Source organism: Chlamydotis macqueenii, chromosome 1 (genome assembly GCF_036417535.1).
Source record: "Chlamydotis macqueenii isolate bChlMac1 chromosome 1, bChlMac1.mat, whole genome shotgun sequence".
NCBI classification, from domain to species: Eukaryota; Metazoa; Chordata; class Aves; order Otidiformes; family Otididae; genus Chlamydotis; species Chlamydotis macqueenii.
Window position 1 is genome coordinate 205,079,062 of NC_141556.1, and position 19,689 is coordinate 205,098,750.

The 19,689-nt window shown below is 41.9% G+C and overlaps 1 protein-coding gene across 2 annotated transcripts in view; it reads right to left on the reverse strand.

The window, feature by feature from the left end:
• The window catches only part of FAT3 (FAT atypical cadherin 3), a 320,633-nt gene that overhangs the window by 43,660 nt on the left and 257,284 nt on the right, over positions 1-19,689 (reverse strand). For both annotated transcript variants that reach the window (XM_086742769.1, XM_086742759.1), the window contains exons 13-15: positions 5,510-5,899; positions 2,745-2,959; positions 1,962-2,099 (exon numbers count right to left, since the gene is read on the reverse strand). In XM_086742769.1, the coding sequence (XP_086598895.1) occupies positions 1,962-2,099; positions 2,745-2,959; positions 5,510-5,899 (743 nt within the window). The remainder of the gene's footprint in view (positions 1-1,961; positions 2,100-2,744; positions 2,960-5,509; positions 5,900-19,689) is intronic.

Here is a 19,689-nt window from a genome sequence, read left to right on the forward strand (position 1 = left end):
CGTGACAATTTGCAAAAGCTCTGTCTATGCACAGCTTACGGCTGACAGTTTGATTTTATGAACTCCATCCTTATGTCAGCCTCTCCACGTCTTACAACTGCTTTTTACTGTATATCACTCCATGCTCCCCCGGGAGAGCTGCTGACACGTCTGCCTGTGAATCCTTCTATGACGGAATGAGCTATGGCAAAACACGCAGGATAAAACACCCCGCTCCAGCCTCTCGGTGCAGGGCTGGAAAGGGGAACAACACGCCCCTGCAGAGGGGAACACCGTAAAGTTAAAGGTGCCTCTTCAGAGTGGGAGGAAATCCAAAGCCATTTGAAAAATAAAAGCCATCTGGGGAGGAGGGAGGAGTACAGGCAAAGTGTACAAAACAAGGAGGCTCTTCTGGGACGTGGGACAAATCTAAAGAAAAAGGAAACAGTTTTTTGGGGGAGTTGTAGGAAAGCGAAAGACACAATTTAATGGGGACATAATGACACAGGAGAGAGGAAGAATCCTGAACTATGGAAAATCAAGAAACTGGGGTAGAGAATTAATCTTTTTTTTTTTCCCCCTTTTGAGCTGTAATTTCTACTGCTAGCTAAAGACAAGACTGACAGTTTTGTGAGATCTTTCCCAAATTTTGTGTGTGTTTGCCTTCGTTTCAATGCATCCCAGAAAGGTAGATGGCAAAAGTCATGGTTTCTATGTGATTACAGCTCTGGAAAAGAGTTTCCTTAAACCACTGAAACCTGGGAGTCAGCACTGCCTTTGGGGATCTACAGCAGATGGGGCATCATGTATAATTTTCCCTGAAGGGGTCAGAAACACCTGTGTCTAGGAAATGTGCCAAGGAAGCAAAGAAAAAGACAATATCACAGCTTATTTTAACCATGGGAAACTTTGGAAATTGCAGATCGAACAGAACTGGCATTAATCATGCACATGCCGGTGAGGGTGAACGTGTGTGTCTGAAGGCAGATGTACCTAAGTGCACTTCAGAAACTAAATAAAATCATATTAAGAAATTAAGCCTGTGCCATTTAAAAGAAATATGTTACAGCAAATTCATAATGTGCACAGCCACCGTTACTTCCCTGTCCTCAAATCTCTGCAGTAAAGTCATTCTCCCACCAAACACTGACAATTTAATCTTGCCTTTGTGATAATACAGAAATGATATTTGCCACTATTTTAAGCAGTAGCCTTGCTTCCAGTAGAGAGCTTTTCCAGCTGAGCCATATTTTGAGGATAGCAATCAGCTTCCCCAGTTTTGTGGATGCATTGCTTGGAGGCAGGAGGCACGGATTTCTTCATGTGTCGCAAGACTTCTGAAGCCGTGTAGCCTTCTCCTGGCCTGCTAGTAGCACAGACAACTGGTTTTGTTTGTTTTTTTTTTCCAAAAGCTGCTAATTGCTAGCTATGGCAAAATGGTGATAAATCACCCTGAATGAATAATCTAGTGAGCAAACAAAGCAGCAGAGTCTGTTAAATGAAGCACTCTTTCACTTTTGGTACAGCCTGGCCACTTCATAACACCACCTCCCCAGTGACACGTTTTGCAGAGCGCTAATTAATGGCTGAGATCTCAGTGCGGTGCTTGGTGCCACAATCTGGAGTATGTTGTAATCACTCTGTTGCACACGCTGCTGCACGTGTGTGCTTGCACGCGCAGGAGAGAGGAGGCAATTAATACAGCAACAGCTGCCGGTGGCACCACAGGAGAAATCCAGGGTTGCTTTTTTCCTCGACCTAGCCCCAGTTGCTGTGTTGGTGCAGGATGAGAATGCTAGTAGAGCAGCTGGCTTGTAGATGGGCTGGAGTGGGAAGAAGTGGAACTTTCTAGACCACTTGGAGCATCTTAGGCTGATCATTGCAGAGTATAAAAGAAGCTTCTTCAAAATGAGCTAGCAGCAGAGTTGAAATCAATACACATCTGTAAGCCATTTAAAGTTAAGAAGTCCCACATGTCTTACCCTTTCTCGATCCAATTTCTTTTTAACCTTCACGAGTCCCAGAATAGGATCAACTGAAAATTCATTGTCTCGATCCCCATTCACTATGGAAAAATGAATCTGGCCATTGGAAGGACTGTCCAGATCTTCTGCTATCAACTTTTTTTGAGAGAAGAGTGAAAATTAGAAAAAACAAATATTAAGCCACCTGTATGCTACATTAATTGCTCAACACCCCAAGTAGTAAGACTTCATATTCCATCAGACTAGTTACATTTCAACTGTACACCTCTACAGCATCAAGCCAATCAGTTTTTGATAGGAGGCTCACCTTGGACCTTTTCAAAATTGAAGCCTTAAAACATACACAATATTTTAATCTTAATATTCCGTATAACACTTTCTTTCTGGATCCACAAGTTACAAGATGAGAGTATTGTGAGGCTTGGGTATGGCACACAGCATGCCAGACGGCACAAATACGACGTATTTCACTGAAAAGTTGAATTTTACCTTTCCAATAAAACCCCCTTGTTTCTAGCTGATTCATGAAATGCAATGCCTTAAAAAGGCTATTGCTCTTTGACAGCATATCGGGGTTAAAAAGAAACAGTCGGTGCTACTACTACTTTATTTTGGGGGCAAACTGACAGCAGCCTGGAAAGCAGTAGCAGACACAGAGTATCTGTTTGGGCAACTCAGGATACAGTAGTTATCATCATTAACCAATGCGGCAGTATTTTATTAAAGATCATGTCGCAGAGAGCTTCATCCCACCTAAATGCCGCCCATGGCCACACTCACCATTATCACCGAATCACCAATGGCGGCGTCCTCGCTGATGACTGCGCTGTAGACCACCTGGCTGAATTTCGGTGCATTGTCATTAACATCTGTCACATTTACGTTCACAGTGGTAACTGCACTCAGGGCTGGAGTACCTCCATCTTTTGCTTCCACTACTAAGTAGAAATCCTTACACGATTCATAATCCAATGCTTCAAAAATGGAAATCGCTCCTTTGAAGTAAGGGAGGGAATGTCAACAGCCAGCAAAAAATAAATAATGCTATGGACTCAGGGATTTGACTGTAGTAAACAGTACAGCATGCTATTTATCACCATGGCACACATGCAAAATATGCTGTTCTAACTGTAACACTGCCTGATCCAATAAAAATATTTGGTCAGCTTTCTACTGCTGCCGTTTGATTAAAGAATGATGCCAATTGCAGCACTTGGGTTGACTCTGCAGAAAGGACCTTCACAGAGCATGAAGCAATGAATGCTTTCTCACTAAAATAACTTTTATTATACCAGTATTGTAGATGGAGAAGTGGGGGCCATATGCACCCATTTGCCTGGGCTTATGCACAGTCTGCGGGAGAACTGGATCCTGACCCTGGAAATCAGCCCTGACAAGTCAACAGAAATTCACTCCCACATAATCAACTTCTCATAAATTAAATACAAATGAATGGAGTATGAATACCTTTGAGAAATCAGTTGTCTATCATTTATGTGATTAAACAGGGACTTCCTGACTCAACTAGGTTTACAAATTTTGAGTTCCCACACTACACAATCAAAACTAAGATTCTCTGTAACTTGACTCACTCCATGCACCCAGATCTGCAGAAATTATTTTTGTGCAAGCCCTCCACTTGTTTCCCATGTACCCATAACCTTAACAAGAAGAGGGGAGTGGGTTGTGCACATATTACTAGTGACGCCTTGCGAGAAGTAATACTGGGCATGGCAGGAAAGACTTAAAATCAAATCCTTAACCTTGGCAAGCCAAATCCTTTTAAACATAGACCCATCAGGAGCAGGGATGTATGGGGCTTAAAGGTCATTTAGTCCAACTGCTGCCCAACACAGGTCAGCTAAACCTAATCATTCTTGAAGGTACTCTTCTCTAATGTTCTTATAAACATCCAACAACATCAGTTTCCTAACCTTCTAAGGAAATGTATTTCAGTACTTAATAATCGTTACAGTTAGGAATTTCTTCCTATCATTTAACCAAAATAATCCAAATGCAATTTAAGACCATTCACAGATTCTTTTCTCATGAGTGGGCATGGAGTACAGTTTATTCCCCTCCTCTTCACAGGTACTTTTTACAGGCTTGAATACGAACAGCATGTCCTCTCTTTTCTAGCTTAAATAGCCTCAATTCCTTCAGTCTTTCCTGGTAAGCCACATTTCACAGACCTCAGATCATTCTTCTTAATCTCATCTGGGCTCTCTCCAAATGAATCCTACCTTTCAGCATGACTTGCTGGAAGCAGGAGCCCTGAAGAGAAGCTTCCAAGTGGCTAGCAGAGAGTTCCCACTGATAAATGGTGTGAAGGGCATTATTTTTCAAGCCCTGATCACGCACACTACATCAGCACCCGGCTGTCCGGAAACTGAGCTCCTGCCTCTAAACCGATAATAATGGAGCTGTCACACATTAATGAATAATAAATAGGTTTTTTTTTTTCCCTGTGTGATTAAGCTTCATTATGGGTTTTTATTGATTTATCTCATTGGCTTCATTGTCAAATGTGAAGTTAAGTATCACTGACTAGGCGTATTTATGTTTAAATTTTGTTAGCACTAATCAACATTACGAAGATAACACAGAACACAGAATTATGTTAAGTCCCTTACATGTAAGGCAGTGGCGTCCACAGAGTCGAGAGAAAATTTTGCACCAATAATATAAATGACACAATGCATCATTTTGAGATTTTCCAGGTTACTGGTCATTGCAGCTGCACTCAAAGAAGTGTTACCTTCAGCTTTCAAAATCAAGATTGTTTGGCTCTGAAACTCTGGTGGCTGATTTGTACTGGTCATCTCGAATGTTATCAGAATAAGGGGATCCACTACAGGAAGCACAGAAGAATCATAGCTCACTGTTGATGGATTAAAACCTCAATAAGGATAAGGAATATATCCCACTAAGGAAATTAAAAAAAAACCCGAGCCATTTGCACCAAATAAGGTAGCAAATTTCTTAGTATTTCTTAAACAGAAGCAGCAGTATGTTTTTAAAATGTGATGTATAACAACAACAAAAAAATATCCCAAACCATGTCCGAAATCAATTGACAAATCAGGAGCAATCTAAGTCAGTGAAGATATAAACAGCTGTATAAAAAGGCAGTCATGGCCTGACCTGTTGGGACTGCCAGCTATTTGGTCCTGATAGCACTGTCTGATGCTTGCTAAGGTCCAGACTGTTGAGGCTGTACTCAGCTAGTAAGCAGGTAAACACTGCAAGTACTGATAACTGTAAGGGCTGCACAGTTTGGCTAATGGGTTGTCACATCTACATTGACTTCAGCAGACATGCTAATGGAGAAAAGTATTCTCCACTTGAGTGGAGGCAGCTGAGTGTGACCGTAATTTACATAACTCTCCAATCTAAAATTGGTTTTTAACTGTGCTACTAATTCCACATTGACAAGCTCTGAGTCTCTGTTCCTGGAAATTTTTTGGTCCAAGAGTCTTCCCCAAAGCATTCGTGTTTTTCTGTTGCGTTAATTTTGCATTACAAGTAAGAGTCACTTTACAAACCTGTTTTTGAGTTAATCCTGAACTTCCCTTTCTCATTCCCCGATCTGATGAGATAGGCAATCTCAGCGTTTGTACCAATGTCTTGGCTTGTAGCAAAAACGGAAAGGACTTCGGTGCCAGGTGAGGTGTCCTCAGGTACTGTAACAAGATAATCTCTTCTTTCAAACACAGGGGGGTTGTCATTAATGTCTAGCACTGTAATGGTAACGGTGGCAAACGAGGACAAGGTCAGCACGATGCTCTGATCTGAGGCCTTCACACTGATGTTATAGGAAGACTGAAGCTCTCTGTCAAGTGGGTGCTCCAAAATAATGATTCCTGATGACCGGTCAACAGAGAAGTAACCACCGGCGGAGTCTGCCAGGGAGTAGGTAACTTTTCTGTTCACACCTAAAGAGAAGTAAATGTGAAAATGATAAAGTGAAATAAAGAAAACAACCTCTTCCCATCTAACAGAAACTCTAAGCAAAATCTGCTATCACATTGATCATTTCCAATGGAGATGGAGCACATGGAGGCAGGAGTGCCTGTGGGTATAGTATTGCTGACAGTTTAGGAGATCAGGATGCTGCTCTTCTCACACGTCAAATCCCTGTGGATAAGTTCCTTCTTTCATCATGATACTTTTTTAAAAGATCACTTTGCAGAACTGCTGTGTAATGAAACCTGAAAGCAGAATCCAGATATGGTCCTTGCCCAGAAAGGCTTACAATTGAATTACATGAGACAGGCGGAATGCTGAAATTGGAAATGTCTCCAAGCACAACTTGAAGGAATAGAAATGTACATAAGGGAAAAATAAACCCATAAAAATACATCAGGTGGCACAGAATGTACTTGCTACCAGTGCTGCCTTGATTCCACTGTTGAGCAGCAAAATATTATCATCAGATGAAACCTGTTAGACAAAAGCTGCATCAAAGAACTCCTGTCAGAACATGGACATTTTAGAAAAAAAAATCCCCCACGCCCCAATTTGAGAGCAAAAATTGGATTGTACAAAAAATACCCTGTGTTTTCAAATCCTGCCCGTATTTCCCAGTACATAACACCTATCCACTGGGCTGCTGAATATGCAGATCCATGCTAAGCTTGTTGTCAGTAATAAGGCCTGGGGGGAAGGTACTGACTTGGCTGCTTGCTGCACTACAGTGGGATAGCCACTTCAAATCTAAGTAAAAGTGAACACAGACACGACATAATTCAACTCCCTTAATGCTGGCTGATTTCGTGATCTGGTCCTGGGTGCTGCACTGAGAGATTGTAACTAAAACAGAAAGATCCACTGAAATGGAGAGTCTCTGTTTTTTAACACCTCTCACTTGAGCATTTGCTGCCCTTTTTGTTGGAGAACAGACTTTACAAGTCTGACATTAATCAGATGAACACGAGTTACCAATCCCTCCTAGGCATATTTTGTTAATTTAAAATTTGTGACAGTATTATTCTGCTTTCCAGCAGCAAAGCATTGGAAATGTCTGATCAAAAGCAGCACAAATCACAGTTGTTTTCTGCCTGATGTAGCAGAAGTAGAGCATCCACACAAGGGGGAGCTGGGAGACTCTTTCTTCAATCACATGCACATAAAAGGTAGAGCAACTACAAAGTCCCAGACCCTACTTACACAGCGTTAGGAATTACTACTTGGTCTCTTCAGGGAATAAAGTTTTTATGCAGTGCTTGAGACACTGGAGTATATTTCAAATGTTCAAGTGTCTTGAAAATAAGGAAAATTTTAAATGGCAATACTGCAATTAACTTTTTTTTTTTTTTATTTTAATCACAGCAGAACCTCTCTAATTCACCATGCCATCTCAAATGTGAAAAATACAGAGGCCTTCCTTCATCAAAACAGACAAGGCAGCCGAGGAGGTGACTCCTGTCCTACAGACAGGGAACCAAGCTCAGCCCATGAACTGGTCGAAGACTCTTCGATGTGTTGAAACACTTCAACCCTGAATACCCTACAGTGTGCTGGAGACCACGCTCACCTCTTCACTTACCCTCTTTATACATGCATCCAAATGCTCTGTCAGTTGACAATCAACCAAACTGACAAAAATTAAAAAGGAGTAAAACTCTCTGGAAAGTGGAAGGTTTTGAGAGCGAATGGTTGGAGGTGCGTCTCCATTTGCAGCAAGGGAGGATCTCCTTCTGCCAGAAATCCTCCCCGAACTTCCACTTACAAAAAGGAACAGATCTGACCAAAACAAATAACGAGCTGGTAATTAGAGCTGACCTCTGGGATGCTGGAAAAGGGGATTTTGCCTGATTCAGAGCATGCAATTGAACACCCAACCTATGCATGTGTTTTAACTGTAAAGCCATTTAGTATTCTGTACTGGGTTCTCTTGATATTTGACAGTTTCTACATAGAATTAAACACTTCTCTGAAGCAGGGACCTTAATACACACTTTCCACGCATATCAGTCTGTGACTGCAGGAGAGTCTTAATCTGGTTTGGGTTTTTCTCTGGCACAAAACCCCTATTTGATACTCATTGCAGCATATCTGGGCACAAGACAGAAGATTCAGATACCATGATCTTTAAAGGCATAAACAGCTAGAAAGGAGATGGCCTACCCATGACTTGTGTCTTGAAACTCCCCAAAACTTCAGCAAAGATATCTTGCAAGGGAGATTGGGGAGAGACAGAATTTGGGGCCTGTGATACTGCATAGAGTGAGTTTACATACAAAAAGTGATAACTCCCATGATTGCAACCTGATTGATATATAATCTGACCACTCTCTCTGTATTCTACTTCCTAAAGGTGATGTCCATTAATCAACAGAATACGAGTACTGTTTTCTGGTAAGTGATTGCTAGTGATCCTACAATGGAGACATTTCAGATACAGATTACGATGTTCTGGCTGTTAACTCTACTATAAGAGACTTTTAGCCAGAAATGGAGAGTTACTTCTTGAGGGCAAGTGCTTTTATTTTTCCTTCCTGGAAAATAAGAGGAATATAGAAGTTCCAGGGACGTGGGTCATCTTGTACCGATCTGGTTTAATGGTGAAAACAGTCTTATTTTGCCCATGGGACCTGCAGGTGAAAATACCATTTTGTGCAAGAAAGAAGACCAGGGCAGGGGACCTGAGCTGGGACACTCACAGATATCAACCCTTGGTGGCTTTCAGCCTGAATGCAGAGGCAGAATAGTAGGAGAAATACAGAGGCAGATCTCAGCTGCCTGCTGACATTCTCCCATAGTGTTTTGTGGGGCTGAAGTTTAATGCTTACTTCTTGGGAGGAAAATAACTTCAATGAAAAGCTGTAGCAGAAACAGCATTTTGAAGATTGTGTTATGTTATATTAACAGTTGTTTCCACTCAGCTTCCTGATGAGAGACAAGAAACAAAATGGGCATGAGGCAAAGGTGAAGTAGGAAGTTATTTCTACTGAAATCCAAAATGCTTTAGTCCAGGGGCTACCATCTGTTAAGAGAGAAGTGCCTGCAAGTGTGTGTTAATGGCATCCCTGCCATGGAGGCGATGGTAGATTCTGCTGAGACTAGAAAGGAGATGTTTTCTGTGGAAAGGAAACAACTGCTCCAATACCTGCACTGGTGAAGAGAGCAATCGTCCCACACTGCTTGGCCACAGCTGTTGAGAAATTAATGTTCACGAACTGCATCGTGTCTATTCACTTAGTCACTTAAACTTCTCAGATTTCTAAGGTGCCAGTCACAAACATAAGCTATTTGAACACAGAAAGATTTGCAGGAATTACTGTTACTGTAAGAGGATTGCAGCACATTTTTTTTAAATAAAGGAATAAGCAAGTACATTTTCTATTTAGACTTGTATTAGCATATGATAGAATATCGTCCCTTGCCAAATCTCTGGTGTGAAGAACTTGTACAACACACAGCCATCTAGTACCTCAAATATCATCATTCAAACAGAGTTTTTTTTCCTGTTTTCTTCTGTACTAAAACAAAGGGGCATGCACTGAATGTCACATAATGACATCTTCTATGTCATTAGTACTTTAAATAGCACCAGGGAAATTAAATAGCTTCTCTTCATAATTTAAGAGTATCCAATTCCTCCTTGTCTAACTCATAGAATCATAGAATCATTCAGGTTGGAAAGGACCTTTAAGATCATTGAGTCCAATCGTTGGACGTAATATCCAACCCAAACCTCCTTTGGTGCAATTTGAGGCCATTTCCTCTTGGCCTATCGCTTGTTACTTGGGAGAAGAGACTAACACCCCCCTTGCTACAACCTCCTTTCAGGTAGCTGTAGAGAGTGACAAGGTCTCCCCTCAGCCTCCTTTTCTCCAGACTAAGCAACTCCAGTTCCCTCAGCCACTCCTCGTAAGACTTGTGCTCCAGACCCTTCACCAGCTTTGTTGCTTTTCTTTGCACGTGCTCCAGCATCTCAGTGTCTTTCTTGTAGCGAGGGGCCCAAAACTGAACAGAGTATTCGAGGTACAGTTGAATTGAAGATGGTGGTGTCACAACAAGGTTTGATCCAGACCAACATCAATTAAAAGGCTGAGCATTAACACAACAGGTGTAACCCCCATATGACAATGAGTTTCTGCAGTAGGCATTACCTGCTGACTGCATCACACACAAACAAAAATTTACACGTATTAAAGCCAATATATAGTGTGTTTCTCCTTTCTATTTTCCTCTGTCGCCCTGAATTCATTATTTAATGTGTTTAGTTAGTCTAGTTAGCCCACTCGTTCTTGTTTATCTCTGTAAAATGATGCTTAACTTTGTCATCTGCTCATTTTCATTTTGACAATCTATGTAAAGAAAAATAATAGCAAGTATTAAAAACAAATAAACAAGAAGTAAAACAGAAAGCTGTCCAGAAAAAAAAAGCTGTAAAAAAAAAGTTATTTATCAATTCAGCAGTGATTTGAGTGATTTGCAAGCACGGCATCTGATTATTGCGCTTCCTCTTGCCTCTGCATTTCATGGTGTGCCTGTTAATACCAGCGTGTACCTATGGCCTTTCCTGATTGCCTAAATGTTAACCACAACACCAGTTACTGGAAGTTAAAAGTCCACTACTTCATTAACAGAAAACAAGACAAAAGACAAATACTAAACCAGATTTTTAAAATACTCTACTCCATCATTTTGAGATGAAAGAGAAAAATCTTGGCAGAAGTACCTTGCTGAACTGTAGAAGAATATATAGCCCCACAGGGAAAGATATTTCAAGTGATTTTCACAACTTAAGCAGAAAAGCTGGCCAAGTTCAATCTATAAGATCGCTACCAAGACAGGCTTTCACTGCTCTGTCCCTTTTCTCTGGGGAAATGATAGGCTTAACCCCAAAGACCTTTACTCACACCAGTGCTCCAGCAGAGTCACGGTAGCATGGGATGAAAGCAGGGCCACAGAGGACAGAGATAAGATACCCAGCCACTCAGTGAAGGGAAATACTGAACCGAAATGGCAGGCATAAGCTTTCAGTGATCTCATACCTTCCATGGGTATCTAAACTCCTGCTTTCCATTTCAGCTTGGTGAAGTGTTGTCTTTTCTGCTGGGAAGGTGAGATCTGGATGTTTGTCTCACCCTCCCTCTCTTTTCTAGCAGAGTTTTACATAGCCCAAGGTACTGGCTTACATGGCTTGACATGAATACTCGGTTCTGTCAGTGCTCCTGAGTGAGTCACTTCTTTGTGCTGATCTGGCATAAACTTGATTATTTTTCTGAAGTAGGGGACACCATTTTGGATATACCTGATTTATGGTTACACATTGCAGTTGACAACACTGGGCAACACAGCCTGAAGCAATGGAAGGCACATGCAGATATATATATATATATATATATATATATAAAAAAAAAATATATATATATATGCATGTATGTATGTATGCATATGTATACAAAGATACACAACATACATATATGTTTCAGTGATCCAGTTTAAATATAGGGCTTATTTAGTCAAGATAATCCAAGAAGTACAATTCTGCTTGTCTGGTTCTTTGCCTCCATGTTGTTAACGATGTAACGGAAATCTCAAAAATTAAAGAAATTAATAGAAATTACAGAGTATAAAGATAGCAGGAATCATGTGAGGTCATCTAATTTATCCTTGCACAAAGAAAGGATGGATGCAATTTATCTCCAAACACAGGCCTATCCTTTGATCGTAAACTTGTATAACCTCCTTGGATAACACACTCCAGTGCCTCACTTCTCTTACAACTAAAAATCTTGTTCTGACTTTTTGCTTAGATGAATAAAAATAATAAAAGATGAGGGGAAAAAAAAGAACAAAGGTTGACTTCCTTCCTCAGAGCTACTTGTCTGATATCTGAAGACTGTTATACTTTATCATCTCAGTTCTTTTCACTGGCATCGCCTCTCCACTGTTTTAATACTTCCTGGTAGCACATATTTTCCAGACCTGTGATCTTTCTTGTAAATCTCCAGCTAGCCCACATCTTTCTGGAAGTGTTGTACCCAAAACTTGACACAGCCTTTCAGGTCAGGATTTGCCAACATCAAGTAAACAGAAAGAACTACTTCTGTTTTCCAGCATTACTCTTGTTTACCCATCTCATTACAGTATTTACCTTTTCACACCAGTATTGAAAGTGTAAACACACATTCACCACAACACAGCTGCTTCTCTGCAGTTCTGCTGCCCAGTCAGTCGTTACCCAGACAATACTGGTGCACTTTGTTATTCTTATCTAAACACGGGTTTTCACATTTATCTTGATGACTTGCATGGTATTTTTCCATAACACTTTCATAGAATCATAGAATCATAGAATAGTTAGAGTTGGAAGGGACCTTCAACGGTCATCTAGTCCAACCCCCCTGCAAGAAGCAGGGACATCCCTGACTAGATCAGGTTGCTCAGAGCCCCATCCAGCCTGGCCTTGAACGATTCCAGGGATGGGGCATCCACTACCTCTCTGGGCAACCTGTTCCAGTGCTCTACAACTCTCATTGTAAAAAATTTTTTTCTCATATCTAATCTAAACCTACCTCCTTCTAATTTAAACCCATTACCCCTTGTTCTATCACAACAGGCCCTACTGAACAGCTTCTCCCCATCTTTCCTGTAGGCCCCCTTGAGGTACTGGAAGACCGCTATCAGGTCTCCCCGGAGCCTCCTCTTCTCCAGGCTGAACAGCCCCAACTCTCTCAGACTGTCCTCATAAGAGAGGTGCTCCAGCCCTCTGATCATCTTCATGGCCCTCCTCTGGACCCTTTCCAACTGGTCCATGTCTTTCTTGTGTTGGGGACTCCAGAACTGGACGCAGTACTCCAGGTTGGGTCTCACCAGGGCAGAGTAAAGGGGCAGAATCACCTCCCTCGACCTGCTGGCCACGCTTCTCTTGATGCAGCCCAGGATGCGGTTGGCCTTCTGGGCCGCAAGGGCGCATTGCCCACTCATGTTGAACCTCTCGTCTACCAACACTCCCAGGTCTTTCTCCTCAGGGCTGCTCTCGATCCATTCTCCACCCAGCCTGTATTTGTGCTTGGGATTGCCACGACCCAGATGCAGGACCTTGCACTTGGCCTGGTTGAACTTCATGAGGTTGGCACGGGCCCACCTCTCCAGCCTGTCCAGGTCCTAACTGTTAAATCCCACTGTCGTGGTTTTGTTAGTGAGGGGGGGCCTAAGGTGGTAGCTTCTGTAGGAAACTGCTAGAAGTTGCTCCCCTTTGTTCAGTGGACTCAGTTGGGCCTAGGGCGGACCTGCTGCTGGCCAAGGCCGAGCCGATCGGTAGCAGAATGTCCCGTGATAATGCCTCTGTGATAACATATTTAAGAAGCGGAAAACAGGAAAAAAAAGAGAGAGGAGAGAAGATGTGAAGAAGCTGAGCGGGGGCAGAGGCGCAGAGGGGGAGGCGCAGGCCTCATGGGCCTTGCAGGCCTCACCCTCTGGCCTCTCGCCAGGCAGCCAACTGGGCCCGACTCGGTCCGGCCTGGCTGTAAGAAGTGGAGAGGAGATGAGAAGTGAATAAGATGTAAAAAAAGATCCTGAGAAACATCTACCAGCCTGTTGTGAGGAAGGGCTGCAGACGCCAAGGTCAGTTCAGAAGGAGGGGGAGGAGTAATGCGGCTCCTGGCCAAGATTCCCCTGCAGCCTGTGGTGACGACCATGGTGGAGCAGGTTGTTCCCCTGCAGCCCATGGAGGTCCACGGAGGAGCAGAGATCCACTTGAAGCCCGTGAAGGACCCCGTACCGGGGGAGGTGGATGTCTGAAGGCGGCTGTGGCCTGTGGAGGGCCCGCTGGGACAGCTGTTCTGAAGGGACTGCACTCCGTGGAAGAGATGACCCACGCCGGAGCAGTTCCACGAAGGACTGTGGCGTAGGGGTGGGACCCCACAACGGAGCAGGGGAGGAATGCGAGGAGTTCTTCCCCCGACCATGAAGCAGCGGCATGAAACAACATATGATGAACTGACCGCAACCCCCATTCCCTCTTCCCCACTGTGCCGCTCGGGGGTGGGGGGGGAAGGTAGTAGAGATAATGTTAAGCTTGGGAAGAGGGAGGGGTGGATGGAGGTTATCTTGTTCTCTGTCTCATTATCCTGCTGTTTGTAGTAATAAATGAATAGTTTTCCCCAGGTCGAGTCGGTTTTGCCCGTGACGGTAACTTTAAGGATTTCTCCCTGTCCTTATCTCAAACCTCGAGCTGTTTTTCTTATATTTTCTCTCCCTGTTCTCTTGGAGGGTGGGGGGAGTGAGAGAGAGACTGCGTAGTCTGGTCCTGATCGGGGCTGAACTACGACACCCACAACTATGACTTTGACACTATCCAGGGTACTTGCAGCCCATTCTGCTTTCTGACATCTAGCAATACAGACCTTATGCATACTTATCCAGCTAGGAAAGAAAATAAGAGAAATGTTGCATCCTGTACCTTTCTTAACCTATCCCTCCAGTGTAACAGTCATTACAAACTTAACTGATAACAGTTTCATGTAGACCATGCTTCCCTAACTTGCTTATAAAAATACAATGTAGTACAATGTCAAGAACCTCACTAAACCTGAGCCAGACCACTCATAATATTTCTTTCTATATGGCCTCTTCACATGTTGCAAAAGGAAATTAGATTGGTTTGATGACTTCTGCTTGCTGCACACAGACTCTTAATCGTCTTGATACACATATACTCACTATTTTAATGCAAGTTGGGTGTCTAAGTTCCCCTGACTACCTTTAAAAATCTGGCCCTTTGAAAGATTCAACAACAGGATCATATAGACTGACTACCTACAGGATGAGGTCTCCTGAGTGCCTAGGCATGGGAAGTAAAATAAGCAATATAAAGTAGGGCTTGTTTAGGCAGCAATTGAAGCTTTCTTTCATAATCCCCAAACACCTTGTTTGTTTACCTCCTAACACTAGGTAAGTCTAAACTCCACAGAGCCTGACTATTATTTTTTATTTGGCAATTTTTCAGGGGCCCAATGTGCTGTATCTCTACATTCCTAGAAGTGCTTCTGCCTTTATTAAGAAGGCAAAAGCTAGATTTCCTCCTGAACAACTCACTGGGTGAACTTGGACCTGTAGGTGTCGTCAGGACTGGCCAGCCCATTGGGGGATGTGGGCATTGCCCTCTCACTCTCCTTATGGAACAGAAGTCTAATGGTAAGGACACCTTTCCAGGAAGGTGGAGTATAAGGGTGCATTGCCATAGACTATTACGTTTCATTGAATAAGCCCTGGGGAACTGAGCCCAGAACCCAGTTACCCACCAGGCTACAGAGCAATGCTCACTTGTGTCTTTTTTTTTTTTTTTTTTTTCCTCCTCTGTCTGATTCCTGAATCCTGTTTCAAAACAGCTTCAGTGACAGTGGAAAGGACCACCTGCTTCAACTAAAACCCCTTACTTAAGTAATGCTGTTTTGAATAGCTGCTGAAAAATGAATTAATAATTCAGATCTTCCACATCCTGCATTAGTGCACCAACCCCCGGACTATTTTAAAAGTCAGTGAGGCAAAGATGTAGGTGAAGATACAGGAAGCTCCATAAATGTTTTAAAGATAATGAGCCATCCTCTGGAAAGTGTCTTGTAATATTTATTTTACAAAAATTCAGACAATATCCAGAAATATCATCTACCTAGTGCTGGCATCACTGTCAAGTTATCTGTCTATTAGGTGCTGGGTTTTAGTAAATCTTCTGTCCTATTTTCCCTGTTCTTCTTCTTCTTCATGTTTCAGTCCTTGTCATCTTCTTTTTCCAATCCTGAATGCCTCAAAGTTTCAAGATCCATTTTAAGGGCCCTGCCCAACATAAACAAACATGCAAAGTACAGGTTTGCTGTATACTGGCTTTGCCAGCAAATGCCAAAATCAGTATCTACTCCAGCATTTCTACTATTTTGTTACTTGCCATTATACACAATTCAGAGAACTACTCATTAATCAAGTTGTGACTGGCTTAGACTCCTCTCTGACTCTTCTGCAATCTCACCTGGCAGCCCTTTACCCTTCCCCACGCCCAGCTATGTGGCCCAGGTACGTGCGCAATAGGCTCAGTTGCCCTAATTCCTTCAAGAGCAAAGCTTACTGTTGATAAGCTTGAAGTCTGCACTCATTACTTCTTGAACACTCATTAGTTCTTGAAAGCGGAGACTCACTGAACAATGTAATGGAGTGATTTTTTTTCTGTGCTGTGCTCACCAGCACTTCGATGCTACTTTCTACAAACAAGTTATAAACCCCGGAGAACTATCTCTGTTCCTCAGTTGTTACTTCTGATAGATATTTCATTTTTATTGTTTTAATGGTTTCTTAATTTTTCTCATTGACAAAAGGAGCAGACAGGAAGAAAAAGATATAATATGCTTGCTTCACCATCCACCTGGAGGTAGGTACACTCCAGACTGGACTGACTGAAACCTAAAAGAGAAGTTATATTACCATTCTTCCCTAGAAAAGGCAATGTACTTGTATGGGCCCCAGGGCTGGAGAAGGGTGAGGGATAGCTGAGGACAGAACAGGGAGCTCTGTGCACTGCAGGGAACTCTTTGCAACCAAATAAAGGCCAATCCTTTCAATTTTTTCTTTGCCTACCTGCCTTTGCTTTCCTGCACACTGGCTGCATGCAGTACAAGGTGCTGGCTGCAAGATAACCTTGTATGTCCGTACTGGTTGCTTGCATAGGGAATGGGGAAGGATCTCCACGAGCAGGTACCCAGACATGGCTTTGGTTGTAGGGTAATACAGAGGCAGGAAGCCAGTGACGGCAGGCAAGACAGTGCTGGCTGACAAAGTCATTCCCATTCTGAGAAAAATTCGAACCCCATCTTCATCCCAAACCCAGAAAAAATTCAGTAGGTCAGTTAAATCACTAAACTGACTACAGATGTGGAAGGTGTGGAACTGCCAGTGCCCCAGGAGCAATGAAGAGGGCTGCAGAAGAACAGATGATGCACTGTTCACATTTAGTACAGTAAGTGCTTCTGCCTTCAGTAGACTACACGATCAATCAGCATGGAAACAGAACTGAGCATGGAGGTCATTCGCAAGGCAAAGCAACTGCAAGTGAGGCAGGACTTAACCATCACTTAAAGCACTGCTGAGCTTGGACCATGTTGTCATTCATTCTCGTCTTCTGCGTGCGAGGCCGCAGCACTTTATACACGCAAAAAACATGAGCAACACTGGAAATGAGTATGCACCTGCAGCTCAGGTTTGGCCTTTAGGTCTACTGTGAAGTTTATAAATTTTTTAATGTCATGCCTTCCACAAAGCTCTGTGTAGGTTTTCTCAGTGTTACTGCTGTAGTGTGACCCTAATTCCTTTGAAACAGGCTGATATTGTAGTTGTCTGATGGGTTTGCTCAGATAATTGCAGCTCAGCATTCACTACAACTCTTCCTGTGCCTTAATTTGAACAGAATGGAGTAATTTGGCACTTTGATTTGAAGACAGTAGGAGGTGGAAAATCCACTGCTCCCTGTGAACTTCTTTAAAAAACTGCAAAACTAGCATTTCTCTTTCATGTCTTAGTTTGCACATTGCCAAACCTGATGGTGGGAGTCAGCAGGACATATTATCTTGTGGAAATATTAAGAATTTCCAATGGAAGTAGGATGGGAGAAAGAATCGTTTTATATCAAAGTTCCTAATATGTCTCAACAAAGGGACGTATGTATATTCTCTCTCCTTCAAGCAATCATTTAATTTAAGATCCATAGCTACATGGAGAGGTTATGTAAAACAAACTTGCATGCTACGAGAGTTAAACAGTTAAAGCCATTTTCTTCTGTTGAATACTGTGCATAAGAACCACATTTCTCCTTCAGTGTGTCCAGCTGGTACAGCTAGTTTCTAAGCCTGTATCCAAATTACAAATATATTAAACAACAACTTACGTTCCATTCCTGAAACTTCCCAGGATATGACGAGTTTAGGAAATCCAAGAGATACAAAGGCACAAGGCAGAAATAACACTATTTCCCTGTTAACTGGAAATTGTCTTAATTATCCAATAGTGACTGACCACAATATTTTCAGTTTCATGTTAAATTGTGTTTAGTTGCAGAACTCTAATTGACCTCTCACAAGTTTTATCTCAATGGCTTCTGTACTGATACTCCTTACAGTACATGGCTCTTCACAGCCCAAAGCAGAAAAACAGGCAAATTCTAAGGCTGACTGTAGGATCTTTCCTGAATGTTAAAAATTTATTTGTATGATGATTACTGGCTCCATTGATGTTTTCAGGATAACGCTCCACAAAACCTTACAAGAGTATCATAGCCCACCAGGAATATCAATAATGCATTTTTCACTGTGATGGGAATATTACATTACATGAACTCATTCATTATGCAGCAACAGGGAATCAGTTGTTTTAGAATGGACTAGTAGAACAGTAATTAATATAAAATCCAATTTTAGAGACCAGAGTCGCTTTCATATGATACAATGTCTTGTTTGATTTTTCAGGTCTAATCACTAAGGAAGTACATAGCCCCTTCTCATTCATCACATGCGTTCCTTTCCTCCCTTTAACTTATCTAGTTTCAGAAGGAAGACGTGGCAATTAGGTCACGGCTTTTGTTGGTTTTTTTCATTGCTAACCATCTTACTATGTAAAGTTGGTGCTAGCAAGAACTTTTATTGACAAATGTTTATTCTAATTCTTTTTGTCTCTCCTCTCTCCTGAATGTCATCTATGAGAAAAATTATTATTAAGACAGCAGTGGAAAAAAAGAACACCAGGTGTTCAGACTGTTCAGTAGTTTACTACCAGTAATTGGGTTTTCACTGGAGGACAGTATTGTAATTTTAATTGTGATTTTTCAACCAACGCATATAAGGCAGCTCTTCATAGATACATTAATGAATGCTTGCTGCTCCTTTACTGATTTTTGTATATTTACATTATAGACTTAGTAACAACAGAGATTTCAAGCATGCATTGTACTTCAAAAAGAAAAAAAAAGATTTTAAAACAAAATATTTTTTCATTCAATGAAAGGTTTGCTTTTTATGTGAAGCTACTCAGGCCGCAGTTTTTACAAAATATCTCCAAAACCAGAGGAAGAAAAAATAAACTATGGGATTTATTTATTCCAACTGAAGTGAATAAGCTAAAAAAAAAAATCTGATATTCAGTAGGTTTTACCATTGTGTTACGCAAAAACAAATAATTGGGACCAGATTTCGAGGTTAAAGTCCTCACATAATAAATGATTACACTTTAAAAGAATGCACAGCTAAATAACCAGAACATTTATAACGTACACTCACAGTGTACAACAATAGTTTTATGCTAAGGTAACCAGCTGGAACAAATGGGAGTTATGGCAGTATAAAACTCTAGAAAAGCTGTGCTTAATCAGGTATAGGTCCCTATGGCACGTAACTATATTATTCGCACAAATAGAGGCTTAGGGATTCAAAACCACGGCTCAAGAAAAGAGGCTAGACCACTGTAGGAAGAAAGTTGGAATTTACCCCCAAAATTAAAATTTATCACTAAACATAGCTATCACTGTTCAAGACAATAAAGGACTACATGCTTCTGTGGCTGCTGCAATGCTTTTCTGTTTGTAACACCATTATGTCAACCTCAGCCGCAAGCATTTTGATGTAAAGAAGCAGAAGAGAGAAAAACAGGGACGATGCAGAAGCTAAAGGAGGAAAGAATGAGGAAAGGCAGCAATAGAAAAAACAATCTGTATTGCAATTCCAACAACTCA